This window comes from Thermobia domestica, chromosome 5 (assembly GCF_964235325.1).
Source record: "Thermobia domestica chromosome 5, izTheDome1.hap1.1, whole genome shotgun sequence".
In the NCBI taxonomy this organism is placed as follows: Eukaryota; Metazoa; Arthropoda; class Insecta; order Zygentoma; family Lepismatidae; genus Thermobia; species Thermobia domestica.
In genome coordinates this window covers 130,159,975-130,175,623 of record NC_137458.1, presented here as the reverse complement: position 1 = coordinate 130,175,623, position 15,649 = coordinate 130,159,975, and the positions used below count along the sequence as shown (strand labels likewise).

At 34.3% G+C, this 15,649-nt stretch overlaps 1 protein-coding gene across 3 annotated transcripts in view; it reads right to left on the bottom strand.

Moving 5' to 3' along the window:
• LOC145686127 (protein croquemort-like) overlaps positions 1–15,649 on the bottom strand; it is a 100,497-nt gene that overhangs the window by 15,608 nt on the left and 69,240 nt on the right. For all 3 annotated transcript variants that reach the window (XM_081759103.1, XM_081759104.1, XM_081759102.1), the window contains exons 5-7: positions 13,792–14,001; positions 4,211–4,422; positions 673–964 (exon numbers count right to left, since the gene is read on the bottom strand). In XM_081759103.1, the coding sequence (XP_081615229.1) occupies positions 673–964; positions 4,211–4,422; positions 13,792–14,001 (714 nt within the window). The remainder of the gene's footprint in view (positions 1–672; positions 965–4,210; positions 4,423–13,791; positions 14,002–15,649) is intronic.

Sequence of the window (15,649 nt, the reverse complement as noted above, 5' to 3'; positions counted from 1 at the left end):
AACCTCTTCATAATGGACAGAAATTATTCTTTGTCCATATGTATTTAGCGCAAAAAATACACACTTTCTGCAATTTCAGAATAAATCTTCAATTGATTCAGGAGTTACATGCAAATTTTGATCAGAAACTAGTATCCACAAGATTACAAGCACACAACTATTACAGAGTTTTCCCCAGGAAATCTATAAATAGTCCTGACTGGCTAGTTCTGTCTTTATTTGTAGTATTTGATGATAATGTTGCATGTCCTTGTCTGATTACTTTTACTTTTAATACAGTCAGTAAGCAAATTAAGGGGCTCTTGTAGAGATATGGCCTGTATTCTAGGAGAAATTATCACACAAGCATTATATATTGCAGTACACGTCCATATCTCTACAAATATTTTTGTTTCTTCACAGAGAGAATGTCCCTATTATTCCTCCAGTAATTTTAACACTAAATAAAAGTCACTATCGAAATACATATTCGCAGTTATAACTAATGTATTTACTGCAATCAGAATACAATTTTCCACATGAGCTGTGAGTAATCTAGTTTGTGAAACACATCTTTAATGGACAGTTTTCGTTTTAGGGCAAATAATCATGTCTAATCGGTGTCCGTTATTAAAAGGTTTCATTGTACAAATAAAGTAACATGAATATATACATTTTATGCAAAATACTTACAGGCTCTAAAGTCATAGAAAACTCATGTTTGTCTTTGTCTGGCTTCATTCCATTTACTCGCGTTGAGTAATAGTTATCAGCTAAATAAAAATTCGGATAGGATAAAAACGCTGGCGCTCCAAAACGACAAGCAGATACATTCAATACTCCAACAGGATAGCAGACGTCATCACAGAAGCATTTATTACAAGAGTTTATAGTCCCATTATCAAAAACTTCTTTAGGAGCAACGTATTTATATCCTAAGATTCCATGCCGCATAACCTCTTCAGTATATTGTAAGGTTAAAGATCTGTCAGAAACAAATAAAAAAATAAATAAAAAGATGTAACTGTTTATGAAGCATAGAACAATATGTATCCAAAATGGAGATAATACATAAGAAAATGACTATTATTGTTCTGCAATCACCCTCAATATGTTCCTTCTTCTTAAACTAGGAAACATGGCTTTCACATCAACACTAAATATGATGCTTTTTATCCTAATCTGATCTATTTCCTCCAATCTTCTCTTCAGTTCCACCGAATTCTTCACACTACTACTTTCATGTTGCTTCTTTATTAATTCTATCACTTTCTTTATCTCTTTATGACAAAAGAAAGTAGAATTAATGGCTGGAGTGGGTAAGGTCTTAAAGAGGCCCTAAGCCTCATATGGAAGAACAGTTACTCCATAATAGGTGATAGGTTGGTTAAAATTAAGGAGGGGCTACGTATAGGGTCAAGGATGAATCCGGTGTTGGCAGAGATTGTCATGATGATTGGGAGAAGAAAGTAAAGTCAAAAGGAGATTATAAATTATTATTTTTAGTAAAAATGTTGATGATTGTGTAGGAATACGGAAAGGAACACAAAGACAACTGGAGAAATTCGTGAAAGCCATTAAAGAAAAAGGCGTAGAACTGGAGTTGGAAGTGGAAAATGAAGAAGCATTGGTGTCCTTGGACATGAAGATAGGGAAGAAGGAAGGAAAGATATACACAAAATAGTACCAGAAAAGTTATGCGTCGGGAAACTACTGCCACGCGGGGAGTGATGTGGATTATTCGACGAAAATAAACCTCATTAGTAACATGGAGAAAAGAATCAGGCAGGTGAACAGTGAGAGAAGGAAAGCAGAGGAGGGGACAGAGGCCTTTCATGAACAGTTAGAGGGAAATGGATATGATAGAAGGGAACTAAGGTACAAAAGGAAGAGAGGAAGAGAAGAAGAAAAAAGAGCACGAAGATTGGAAGGAGAAAAAGAAGAAAGGAAACTGGTGGGAGAATTATAATATGGGGGAAGAAGAAAGAGCATCAAAAGAATGCTGAAGAAGATTGGAGATATTTCCACGTGCAGAAAAGGAAGCAAGAGATTACTAGAAGTAATTAGGGAGAAGAGGAAAGAATGTTGGAGAAAGAACGAGTAATATATAAGAACCATGCAGTGAGTGTGATATGTGCTATGTTGGGGAAACGGGAAAGCGGATAAAGGAGCGAATAAAACAACATAAGGACGATGTTACGTTGGAAAAAGAGAGAGAGAAATGTAGTTTATAAGCACATAAGAGACACGGAACATTCGATTAATTGGAGTCAAGTGAAAGTGCTAGGCCAAGAGGGGAGGTTAGTGAGAAAATGGAAAGAAGCAAGATTCATTGAAATAGGAGGTGATAGGATCATGAAGTGGAATTCAGGATTTAAAATTGATTAACAGTGGAATAAATTGTTAAGGAGCCTTAATGATTGAACATGTTAATTGTACAGGTTATTTCTGTAAATATTAGTATTCTTTATTTATTTATTTATTCTATGTTATTTATTTATATTTTATATTGTTTATTTGTTCTGTATTATTTGTTTATTCTTTGCTGTTTGTTTGGTACTCATATTTAAGAGTTATTTGTAAGTTTATTTAGTAAATTAGATATATATATGTATATGGTGTCAACAGGGAGGGGATTAGCGATTATATATATATATATATATATATATATTCTGGTTTTGTGATTGAAGGGGATTGGTTGAAGTATCCTAGGTAGCTAATCACCATTCAGGAATTGTTTCGCTGTCTCTTATATATATAATCTGTCATTACTATTTACAGTGTCTGATGAAGCCAAGTGGTTAGTTGGCGAAACTGTTGCACGTTAATAATTTATACAATAAACATATTGTTTTGCTCAGCGAGTAGTTTAAATCGGATTTAAACTTTTACACTTTTTCGACCGAGTATTCCCAAAGGGAATCGACCGTGGAACCGATCGTACCAAAGGCAAGAGCCTCAGTGAATGCACTACGCGGGGCCACATTGCCTGCGATCAAATAGGAGAGCACTCGTATGAGATGAACGCTCTACCGCTAAGCCACCGTACCCCCAAAAGTATTCTTATTAACCTAATTTGAACACAACAGATGATACTAAAATAAACATAACTAAAAGTTTATTTATTCCAAATTGAAGTAGACTGTTTTCGAAGACTAACTGTCTATGATACTATATACACTGTTTTCACAACTAACTGCCGAGTATATGCAACGAAGTTTAATTTCGAGTTGTTATATCTTGAAGTTTAAACAAACTATTTGCTAAGGAAGTGAGTAATGATGGAAGGGTTGCTGGAATGAAGGACGTAATAGGAAAGAGAACTTCGTCATGTCATGGAAAGTGTGGATATCACTCATTTTAGCTTTGGAACTTCTTGTATAAAATACAAGACAAATTCTGACTAAAGTGTATACTATTTAATAAGTAAATAATATAAGCTTCGGTCAGAATTTGTCTTATTTTATACATGGAAAGTCATGGAAACGATTGGAATCGAACCACTGTCTCAAGCTTGTTACGTGAATGTGATTTGGATTCCGTGTTAAGTGTTGGGCTTATGTAGCCCAATTAAAAATAAATAAATAAATAAAATAATAATAAACAATATGAACATATGTACTTTGACTTATTACCTTATAACTGAATATGTTGTTTGCAATTTTCATGAATCGACCAAAATTTTATGACTACCATTATCACTAATCACCAAACAATCGTATACAAATACTATTATCCATATCTAACAATAAGCGAAATAAACAGAAAAATATCAGGGGCACGGTGGCTCAGTGGCAGAGTGCTCACTCCTGATATGAGTGATCAATAGTTTGATTCCAGGGCATGAGATTCTGGTGGACAACATAGTATCCGTGGCTCTTCTCTGGTTCTCCCGTTTCCTTCCACATAATCATTTCACAAATTCTTTCATAATCACTCACTTCTACTAAACATCTGTTTCTTTTAGCCTCATGGGTATAACTGTGGGCCGTTAAATTAGTTTCATATCAGGAACAGAAATTCAAAAGGAAGGTTACTCTTTCGAAATACATCTCGTAGCTTGCTTTTTCTATCACTCATTAATTTTTTCTTTTATTATCCGATAATGATAGGACACACCAAATATATATTGTATATGTTACTATACGTATACTTATATATAATCTTTAATAAAAAAGTACCTGGCACTTAATATTAAGCATATAATTTAGCACTATATTGTTCACTTTACCTGCATATATCTGTGGAATAGAAGGTGATGTTATTCCTTTGTCTGTGAGGTGGCCACAATTCTCCCATTGTCCCATTCACCATACCACAAGAAGAACTGTAAAAATGTGTATTGTTTCCCAAATTCCAAGAATGAAGAATTCCAAGTTTGCTTATATCATCTTTCCCCGTATACATGTTGAAAATCCCATCATAAGTTATGGACTCATTTCGCTGGAATAAAACATATTTATTTATTTATTTATTTGATGTTCGATAATGATTAACTTAATCTTTTTTTAAAAATAATGTAAATCTGCTAATTTAAGATGAATATCTTATGTAAATCTAGCTGGCCTTGAATATGTGAATTCATTTTCTTAATAATATCAAATTCACAATGGATCTTATCGTTTCGAATGAAGACTATATTTTCCGTAAAGAAATCACACAAATTTGCCATGAAAATGACATGACCATTATAATCAGAAACTTAGAATTTTCTAATAAATAAAAAGTGTTAGATCAGTGTAAGTTTAGGTCCACATACACACGCTTTTTTTTTTTTTTTTTTTTCCTTTCTTTAGCCCCTGATTTATATGGAGAATTATTTTTCTGTTTTCATTGAAATAACTACAATTATAATGATGAGATTTTACTGATTTTTTCTTCAAATATAGTTGAATGCAGGGTTCTTACTGATATGAAGAAAACCATTTCCCTTACTTTTGAGAGGAAATTCCCTGACTTTTATGACAGGTGTCGGATGATAAAGAATAAATAATGGTGAATGAGAACATTTATTCTATAGAGACAAATAGTAATCAGTTGCTCATACGTACATTCCACTCACCTCCCATAAAAATCTAAGCAACGTCTCATACTGTGATCATTAATATCTACCCACAAACGCCTGACACTCAATTACTCTGAACATAAGACACTTCTTATACATTCATTTAATAATGACAAGGCTCTTTTAGAATATCCATATCCAGTTTCAATAAAGATATGTTACTTACCCAATACTACAATTATTATATTACCCACGAACATCTCACATTGAAACATACATTATATATAAGACACCTTATGCATTCATTAATAAATAGAGAAGGCTACACTAAAATAGGCACATTTTGTTTCAGTTAAGATCTGTGACGTGCAATATTCCTTATTTCGTTTTTAATGTCATCTATTTCAGTTGTAATTTATCTTTTTTGCTTTACGTCTGTTTCTACTATAATGGTTGGCTAAGCTGAAATTGGTGTACAATTAATGTAAGAAAAAATATATTTCTCTGACTTTCTCGGATTTCCAATCTTCTTCTCTGAGCTACCCTGACCTGCACCATTTTTCCTGACTTCCCTGACCAGTAGGAACCTTGGAATATCTCTTGCTTTCTCAAACCGAATTTGGATAATATATAAATTTAACAGACATGGCTTCTACTTCATCTTATATTGGTAATTCTTATATACAGAGCGTCCCAATAAAACGTATATACTCTTTGAATGACTGTAACATTAATAATTATTATGATACGGAAAAGTTTCAAGATTCAAATGCAATGTGAACAAATGTAGAAATTAGTCACTTATCGAAAGTGTTCAAATTGTTGGCCATTGTGGTCCAGACAGCTGATAAAGCTGACGGATGGAATCCAAAACTTTTCTAATTGTTGTAATTGATATTCTGGCATATTCCTTTTCAATGACTGCTTTCAACTCATTGGTTGTAGCTGGTCTTGTGCTATAAACATTGTGCTTGGCATGCTTCCACAAGAGAGTCTAATGCAGTGAGCGTGGAGGATACTCGATACTGTCTTTTCGTCTAATCCATTTGTTCCGCAGGTGTTCGTCAATGTAGGCTCTTACATTGCGATGGTAGTGAGAAGGTGTTGAAAATCCTGCTGGAAATACCATTTTTAACGGTTATGACGAGTCGTTAAAAAGTTTAACATTTAAATGTAAAAAATGTTAAACAGTGTATACTTTATTGGGACATCCTATATTTTTAAGTTGTGTGTATTATCTTGTTGAACAAAAGAAATATTACACCCAGCTTAAAAATATGTAAAAATTACTACACAAGATGAAGTAGAAGCCTTGTCTTTAGAAAAAGAAAAGCCGTGTAGATTTTTAAAATATCTAGAAACTGCAATTCATCTATCTGACTTCAAGAAACACGGGCAGTAAGCTTAATTTTTAAATTAATGTCCCTTACATTTATTAAGTAATTATAAATGTAATGTAACTTAAATTTGATGATTAAATATCAGGTTGTTTGGAAAGTATTGAGCCTTTGAAGGTCAAAATTGATAACACGTTTATTGTGATTTGAAAATAACATTACGAGATCACGTGTGTACCATTTTGTTCCATGACCTTCCGTTTTTTCGAAAACATCATAATCCTTTCCGACAGAACTTCTATGGTTTTTGCTCAAAATGTCCTGACACGTGGTTTTTTACAGGCCTCTTTTGAAACTAACTTAACGCCATTCAAGGAGTTCTGCAGAGACCGAAACAAACAATAGTCTGACGATGCCAAGTTCGATATATACGACAGATGCATTAAAGCCTCTCAGCCAAGTACTCTCAATTTTTGACGGGTTGTTTAAAGATGTATGCGGTCTGGCGTTGTCAGCACTTTTACTATTATTCAATTCCGGCCGTTTCCTTTCAATTGTTAGGGGTACTCGTGTTAATTGTCGACAATACAGGCTCAAGCTATCGTTCTGTCTGTCAGCAGCAGCTAGTAATGTACGATGCCCTTCCAATCCCACTAAACGCACAGTATAGCCTTCCTAGGCGTCATTGTGGGTTTTGCCACAGACTGTGGAGCTTTTTCTCGCTTCGGTCACGTGTTTCCGTAGGTCACCTACTTTATGTCACTCATGATCAATCTCTTCAGAAATGCCTCGCGTACGTTACGTTTTAGTAGATTCGCAGATAGAAGTTCAATCAAGTAAATGTTTTTATATCAGATCATATAGCATCGAGTTCCTTTTTGCAGTTAGTTTTCTCCAAATGGTTTAATGCTGTTTGGTGATGGATGTTTAGGTCATTGGGGGTGTCATGACTGCTTACATGTTCTGTCTCGCTCGCCTTTTGCCAGAATCTCATCCACTCTTGCTGTGATTGGTTGCCCATTGCAAAGACTATCCAAGACATCAAAATTTTCAGAACGAAAACGAGACTGAATCATTTTTTGGTAGTTGCTTTTGATAACGTATCTTGTCCACAATCAGCACAAATTTCTTCACGAGCATGCGAAGCGTTTCTGTTTTTATCGAAACAAAATTCTAAAATGTAGCAGTTTTGCGGAAAGCTCAATCATCTTCACGGCGCAATATCTTAAGTCTGATTCCAAGAATTCCAGCACTTTTTGCACATCTGTTAGCTGCTGAATTACGTTAGGCTTAACCTGCTGCGACTCATATACCCTGATATTTAGGACTAACGCCATCTCGAGCGCAAAAGGCTTACTAGTTTTTAGACTACCTGATATATTTCTACATCTAAATTTGAATTACATGGGTTCACATTGGTTATTATATTAACTTTCTGTTTAACAAATATCATGAGTAACGATGAATATTTTTGTTCTGAAATAGGACTAATCCAAATTAATATGTACTATTTACACTGAATATATTACTTTCTCGGAAACTCCACTGTTCTGTGACACACCATTTTAAAGAAATTTGAAATTAAAGTTCATAATTTCCTTATTCAATATGCGTATAGTATATACTTACAATATAACGTAGAAACTGAAATAAGCCGAACGTAGATTTATCACACACACACAAATGAAATATATCTATAGTAACAGCTGATACAACATCAACACATTTTACAACAATATATAGAAATGAAAGTCATCTTGTATGGGTCGAATTAGAGGAAAATGCCCGGTCCCTTGATTTTTTAAAATTTTATTTTCAGTTTAGTGTCTTGAGCAGTGAGGATATATGAGACGTGGACTTACAGATTAACGTGGGATCCGAACCACATGAGCTTCCGCCGGGTTGCATTAAGGATAAAACCGGCTGATTCGTTTGAAATGAAGTTTGGTATGCAATTACCATTTATCTTGAACTGGATTATTATAATGTAAGTTTGATTAAAATAAATATCCTAAGGAGAGTATTGGGGGTGGGGCAAAATTTATGCGAAAAATTTAGTATTTTGTCTGTTGTTTGTGATCGCATCAGGGGAAAATGGCTGAAGAGTTTGAAATAAGTTTTGGAATATAGTTATTAGTTACCTCAAATTGGGTTTTCATTACATCAGTTTGATCAAAAGGTATATCCTAAATGGATAGGGAGGTTTCAAAATTTATGCCAAAAACGGAGTATATTATGGATTTCTATTACTAACTTTCATTGAAGTGCATATTCTAACAGGGAAAAGTAGGTTCAAATATTTTCCATAAACTTTTATTTTCCCCGTGCGAAGAACAAGTATTTCAACTAATATAAAATAAATTGGAGTGAATTTCCTATCAATTATGATTTATCTGCAAAATAACTGCTCAAGAGATGACCGAAATATTTAACTGTAAATATAAAGAAATAATCGTACTACAACAATGATTTGTAGATATTCTACTCTCGGTACTCATTTGTAATTTTGTTCTTTGATGCTTGTGTAGTTGCAGTAAAAGCCTTACGTCTTTCTTTGAAGCTTCAAGTCCTTCTTAGCACGAAGACCGTATTGAACCTGGACCTGAATCGAATCTGGATCCCTTAGCGACCCAAAATAGGTGCCTCAGCGAAAATGACATCAAAGTTATTGATATTTCCGAAGATCGGAAGCATGGTATGGCGAACAAACCATATTATAAGTGAACAATTTACGAATGATGTCAGTAGTTGTGTGAATCATGTAGAAGTTCTACCAACCACCCGTGTGAACTGATGCGAAACAACGGAGATATGAAACAAGGCTTTTTCTTCTTTTATAGGTCAAATGCAATTTCTAAGTAATTTGTATGTACTTCAATAATAATATATGCATTGATTTTTCTTTTAACTATGTGCAGAAACGCGATGATTTGTGCAGACTATCTTCCCGTTCAAAATAATAATAATCCGATACTTGAGAACATGATCGGGCGAGTATTCTCATTCTTTATATATATATATCTACATCTTACTTGAAATGCAATTTGTAGTTTTACGTTCTGCGGTTATGCCCTTTAGGCTACAGAAGAACGGACGGACACGATTTTGTCCAGTACAAGTCACATAGCCTGAAATCGAACCCGGGACCCTCGCATCAAAAGTGAGCATTCTACCACTGAAATTACTGAAATATTGTGTCCCCTATAGATAACTTGATATATGTTGACTGTCTTTCTAGAAGTTTCCTTAGTCCAGTCAACATTAATATAAAGAGTATCTTATATAGAACCGCATTCTTTAGCCATGAAATGGTCACTTAACAAGATTTTGTCGTTCATGACCAACCAACTCTTGTGAGACACTTTATTTTCGTTTACTGTCGATATGACTCAATTACAAGCTGTTGCTTCAGCGATGAATCTTAGCGTTTCATACACCATAGTCATATGAATCGATAGTAATGATTCTTGTAAGGGTACAAAAAAAAAAAATGACGGTTTGAAACTGAAATTATGACCAAATTGATTATTCACATATGATCTTTTATTTCCCAATTGAATTATAACTCAAAGCATCTTAACTAACTAACTATCTCTATGGCCTATGGAACCCGGAGGTTCAATGCCGCGTTCACAAAAGCTTTCCATTTACTTCTATTCTTAGCCAACTGGGTCCAGTTTCTACTTTGTATTCCAATTTCTGCGAGATACGTCTTAATATTGTCCTCCTATCTGCGCCTAGGTCTTTCTAATGGTCGTTTTCCGATTGGTCTTCCTGTCAAGACTTTGCAAGTGTTTCCACTTTCTTCCATCCTAGCTACATGACCTGCCCACCTACGCCTCCTAGACTTCACGACCCTAACAATGTTTGGTAAACCGTATAAATTATGTAGTTCCTCGTTATGAAGTTTTCGCCATTCCCCATTCCCGTTCCTGTTGGATCCGAATATTTGCTTTACGATCTTGTTCTCAAATACTTTCATTCTATGTTCTTCCCTCAGAGTAAGCAACCATGTTTCGTAACCATACAGAACACCAACACCAGGCATGATTATCATTTTATATATTTTAAGTTTCAAATTTCTCGACAGAATTCGCGACAAGAGATTTTGAACTGAATAATAACACGAATTCCCTGCTTTTAGTCGACATTTAATTTCTTCGTGAACATGATTTTAGTCTGTAAATATTGATCCCAGATATCTGAAACTATCCACTTTATCAAAAGTATTATTTAATATTTTAACGCATCCCTAATTCGCCATATTACGGACCCAACGCACTTTCATGTATTTAGTTTTCTCTGCATTTACTTCTAAACCCAAACCACTGCAAACATTTAATAAGACCTCTGCATTTCTTTTTATTGTTCTCCTATCATCCCTTATTAAATTTATATCATCAGCATACGACATAACCTGGTGAATACCGTTCAATTCTAGGCCTGGTTGCTATCTTTGATTTTCCTTATAGCGTATTCCAAGACAAAGTGAATAATAATGGCGACAACCAGGCACGTAGCCAGGATTTCGTGAAGGGGGGGGGGAAGGTCCGTGACATGAAATATTGTAGTCATTACACTACGGGCTCGATCATTCTCAACAATTTTACTGAAACATATATTGGTTCGTTTAGCCAGGATTTCGTAACAGGGGGGGGGGGGGGCATGACATGAAATTCTGAAGGCCCAGGAGCTTAATCAATCTAAACTAGTTTACCATCAACATATATTGGTTTGTTATGACAATAAAATGAGGATATGTTGGCAAGTATTTTAATAACGAGCTGAAGAAATCTCAAGTAAGATAACAATAATAAACGTATTGAAGATTTTACTATATTTAAGTCCTTCCTCATGTAAATTCAAATATAACAATTTTCCTTTTATTATGACCTCAACTATTATAAAAAGTACATATTCACTATTATAAAAACTACATACTCAATAACATCTTGTAAACTATTTTACAATATCTGCGTTCTTTTCTCTGTTGAATCAAATGCTAACAGGACTTTCCATACAAACTTTTGTTTTCATTATTCTGCCAATTACTGTCGGTTCCAAATGACAGATTAAAGGAGCAGTAGAGAATTTTTCTTGAAAATAACATGTTTGATACTGCAAGGATGCGATGACGAAAAATTATGATAAAAAAATGTTCACGCTTTTACACAACGACACTATGCTTTCGGAAGCTTAAAATCTTCCTGACTAGTAGCAGAAATTCTGAGAATTCAGTAACTTTTCTTGAAATTTCAAATTCTCTTACTCTTCCAGGATATCTCGCTTACCTCGCCACCATGTATTGCAAATAATACAAATCTCCTCATAAGAAAGAGTAATCAAAAGCTTCCTGTAGTTTTTTTTTTTTTTTTTTAATTTTTAACGTTGATTCTTCTTTTTCTCATTTCATTTTGTTTAATCCTTCCTTAATTTTTTTTCATTTCTGGTCTCAAAGGGGGGGGGGGGTCCGGACCCCCCTAGCTACGTGCCTCGACAACGCATCTCCTTGTTTCACGCTATTTTCGACGTGAAAACTCGTGGACAAAAATTTTCCTACCCAAACTTTGCTTTCGGATTCATTTAAGCATACCTTACTTAATCTAATTAGCTTTTTCGGTATTCCAAATTCTGTAAGGACGTTGTACAATGTTTCTCTCCTAACCGAGTCGTAAGTCTTTCTAAAATCAATAAATAGTTGATGTACCGGGGTATTGTATGAACGCGTCTTTTCGAGTATTTGGCGAATGTTAAGTATTTGGTCGATAGTTGATCGATTTCGTCTAAATCCGCACTGATAATCTCCAATAATTTCATCTGCAAATGGGCTCAATCTTACTAATAGAATGTGTGAAAGGATTTTATAGGATGTTGACAGAAGAGAAATGCCTTGATAATTATTAAAGTCAGTTTTGTCGCCTTTCTTGTGAATTGGAAAAATGATTGATTCTTTCCACTCTTGTGGCAATTCCTTCTTTTCCCAGATAAGGAGAATGAGTTTGTGTATATTGTTCCACAATTTTTCGCCTCCAGATAAAATTAACTGAGCCGGAATTTCGTCTACACCCGGAGATTTGTGTTTCTTTAATTTCTTTATAGCGTTTTCTACTTCTATTCGGTTGGGTTCTGAAATAACCGTTTTGCGGTGTGTATCTTCCTTTCTCCAAGCATATTAGTTTTTGGCTGCGTGTTAAGCAAATCGTCAAAGAAATCTTTCCATCTATTTAAGATGCTATCTGTATCCGTGGGAAGTGTTCCGTCAGCTTTCTTTAGTATATAAGCACGAGGTTGGTAGCCTTTCTTAAATTCGCTGATCCCCTTATACATGTCCCGGATGTTTTTATTTCTACTATTATCTTCAAGTTCCTTAATTTTAGCTTTCAAAAAATCGTGTTTCTTTGTTCTAAAAGTTTTGGAAGTTTCCCGTCTGATGTCTACGAAATTTTGTGTAGTTATTTCATTCGGATTTTGTAGCCAATGTATTTTGCCTGTTTCCTCTTCTCTGATAGTTTAATGCATTCCTGGTCGAACCATCGTTTGTTCCTACGTATTTCCGCGTGTCCCAATTTTTCTTTGCTGAAATTTTAATGCTATCTCTAATTTCAATCCAAGTATCTTCAACACTAGTGCATTCGGTACATCAATTATCCTAGATACTCAAAGCATCTTGCTTACAAGAATTAATTATGCAACGTACCACACCTACCTTTTTGAAAATTACATTCTTTCAGATGTTTCTCTCATGTCTGAGAGCAGTACTCACGATTGGTGTTACTGAAAGCTGTGTGATTCTTTTTTTATTTTATTTGTTTCAGATCAATTCTGCACAAATGTGACTGTCCATGCTAACCTGACATCGTAGCCAGCTGAAATCATTTTAGCTGGGTAGGTCTGCAGAACACTAAGCATTTATCGTGAAGACATCTTTTTAAAAATAATAAGTTGGTGATTGTTACTCAGCGTGCATTTTACCGCCAATTCAACATTCACTGGAATTACAGTGTTTCAAGTCGCAACATCATACTGTTGTGGATTACGAAGTTCTGAGAAAAAAATTTGCGCCGTGAAGAAGAGATCTTCAGGAAATTCGTGTACTCTTCGAACCACAAATAATAATGAAGAAATGAAATTTTAGAAAGACGTAATTTTCAGAAAGTAGGAGTGGTATATTTATAACTAACTGTTGTAAGCACAAAGCTTTAAGTTGTATTTTAATTCGGAAATAGAAGACCGTATATGAAATATAATCACTGTAGTCACAATTTCAATTTGAAAACAGTCAGGTTTCTCAGTCGAACCTTGTGTTACATTGGAATATTTATTTATTTGTTATTTCTTAAATGGAAAATTGCATAGCTACATATTCTTAAATATTACTAGTGTATACGACAAATATGGTTAAACTATCTGATCGATAAGTGATACTCATAATAAATACTATTACAAATATATACAATCGTACATACATACCTGATAGTACCAGGCGAACTTGTAAAATGGAACATGTATTGAACTGGAATTTAACTTTTCAACAACTCGAAGCAGCGGATCCTCAAATCCATCAAATAATATACTACTAACATTCGTTGTAATATAAATTTTATGTTCAATTTGCGTTAGAATTTCACTGAAGATATACTGAATAAAAATATTTCGACGACTCACATTATAAGCAACACTCTGTAAATGAAAGAAAAAATAATAACATTAAAGTTATTTAGCAGACTGGAAGGATAATTCAACGAATTAAAAATCCTAATCAATGAATTTGAGAAATTAAAATATACCTGCGCTTACTTTACATGCATTAAAATAATAATAATAATAACGCTGTACCTTTCATGGCATGATAAAACTCTTACTTCAGATTCGAAATCATGGATGCAAGGTCGAATTTACGTGGATTCTCTTTTTCCAATGCAGTATTCCTTTCTTTCGAAAGGAACACTACAATCAGAAATATTTTTGAAAAAAATGGTGATCACTACACACACTAATTTACAATTTGGCGATACCACTACAAAAAACAATATGAGGCACACGCTTTATACAATTTACACAATTTTACTTCACTTCACTTTGCTTTAGTTGCTGAAATCATACCAGGAATATAATCAGGGCACATAACAAATGAGTGTTGATTAATCTAAACGAAGTTTGCCACACTGCATCAGTATTACAGTAAAACGAAACCAATATGTATCAGAATCATACTATTCAGTAAAACGAGTCTCAGAAGTTATAGAATTTCATCTGGATTTAAGACCTCCCAATAATAAAAGACCTTCTATAGCATTTCGTTGTTAGAATAATCAATAGACGTATGTCAAATATTGCTATTTTGAGTAACACTGGTACATTATATGATTTTACGAGATCTACCAATCGCTGTTAGAATCTAGGAACATATCATTGTTGGAATAACCAATAAGAGTATCTCAAAAATTGCAATTTTGAGTTAACACCGGTACATTATATGATTTTACGATGTACAGAGAAGATGGAGGCTTCACTTCTGAGATGATGAGAAGGTGGATTGATCGGTTGATCTCATAAAATCTCATAAGGTACCGGTGTCAATTCGAAATACTTCAAAATAGCAATTTTTGAAATACGCCTCTTACGATTCAGTTATTCCAACGACAATTTCTTCTTCTATAGCAACAAAGTTTATGCTCATTTCAAAGTACATTTTCGTCCTTAATCCGTACAGCAGAAGATTGCCAACCTTTTCACGTTTGAGGGCTACTTTTGAATTCAGAATCACTCTCTATCTACTTATCTGTTCACTAAAGGGACCCGTCAAATAATAATAGTAATCGATACAGACAGTATGATGGCACAGACCTCCACGGTCCGCCTGTCACGACTTGACATCGACTGGTAGACCGTGGTCTCGCGTTGGCCACCCCTGCAGCAACTTAACATTTGAATTGACTTGCAGAGCGGGCGGGACTGAGACAACGTTTTTTAACACTTAGTTTTTGTCTCGAAAAATAATCTACATTCTATGTAAAATAAATAAGTAAATAAAAATATTCCAGAGTTAGAACATTCTCATACAGATAAAAAAATAAATAAATAAATAAATAAAATAAAATAAAATTAAATTAAAAAAAGTGTAACTGACAAAAAACATTTCTTCGATACTATACCGCATAAAATTACCTGAGATGCATATGCAAGTGGGATCAATAAGTTTTTGGCCTGATGCCCTCAGAAATAAAATCCAGCCTCGGAAATTTAGTATGTTGTCTGGTAGTCTTTAGTAGGCTTATTGGTAAAATTTCGAGTTTCTAACACTTTCTTTTCTAATTACAGGTATGAG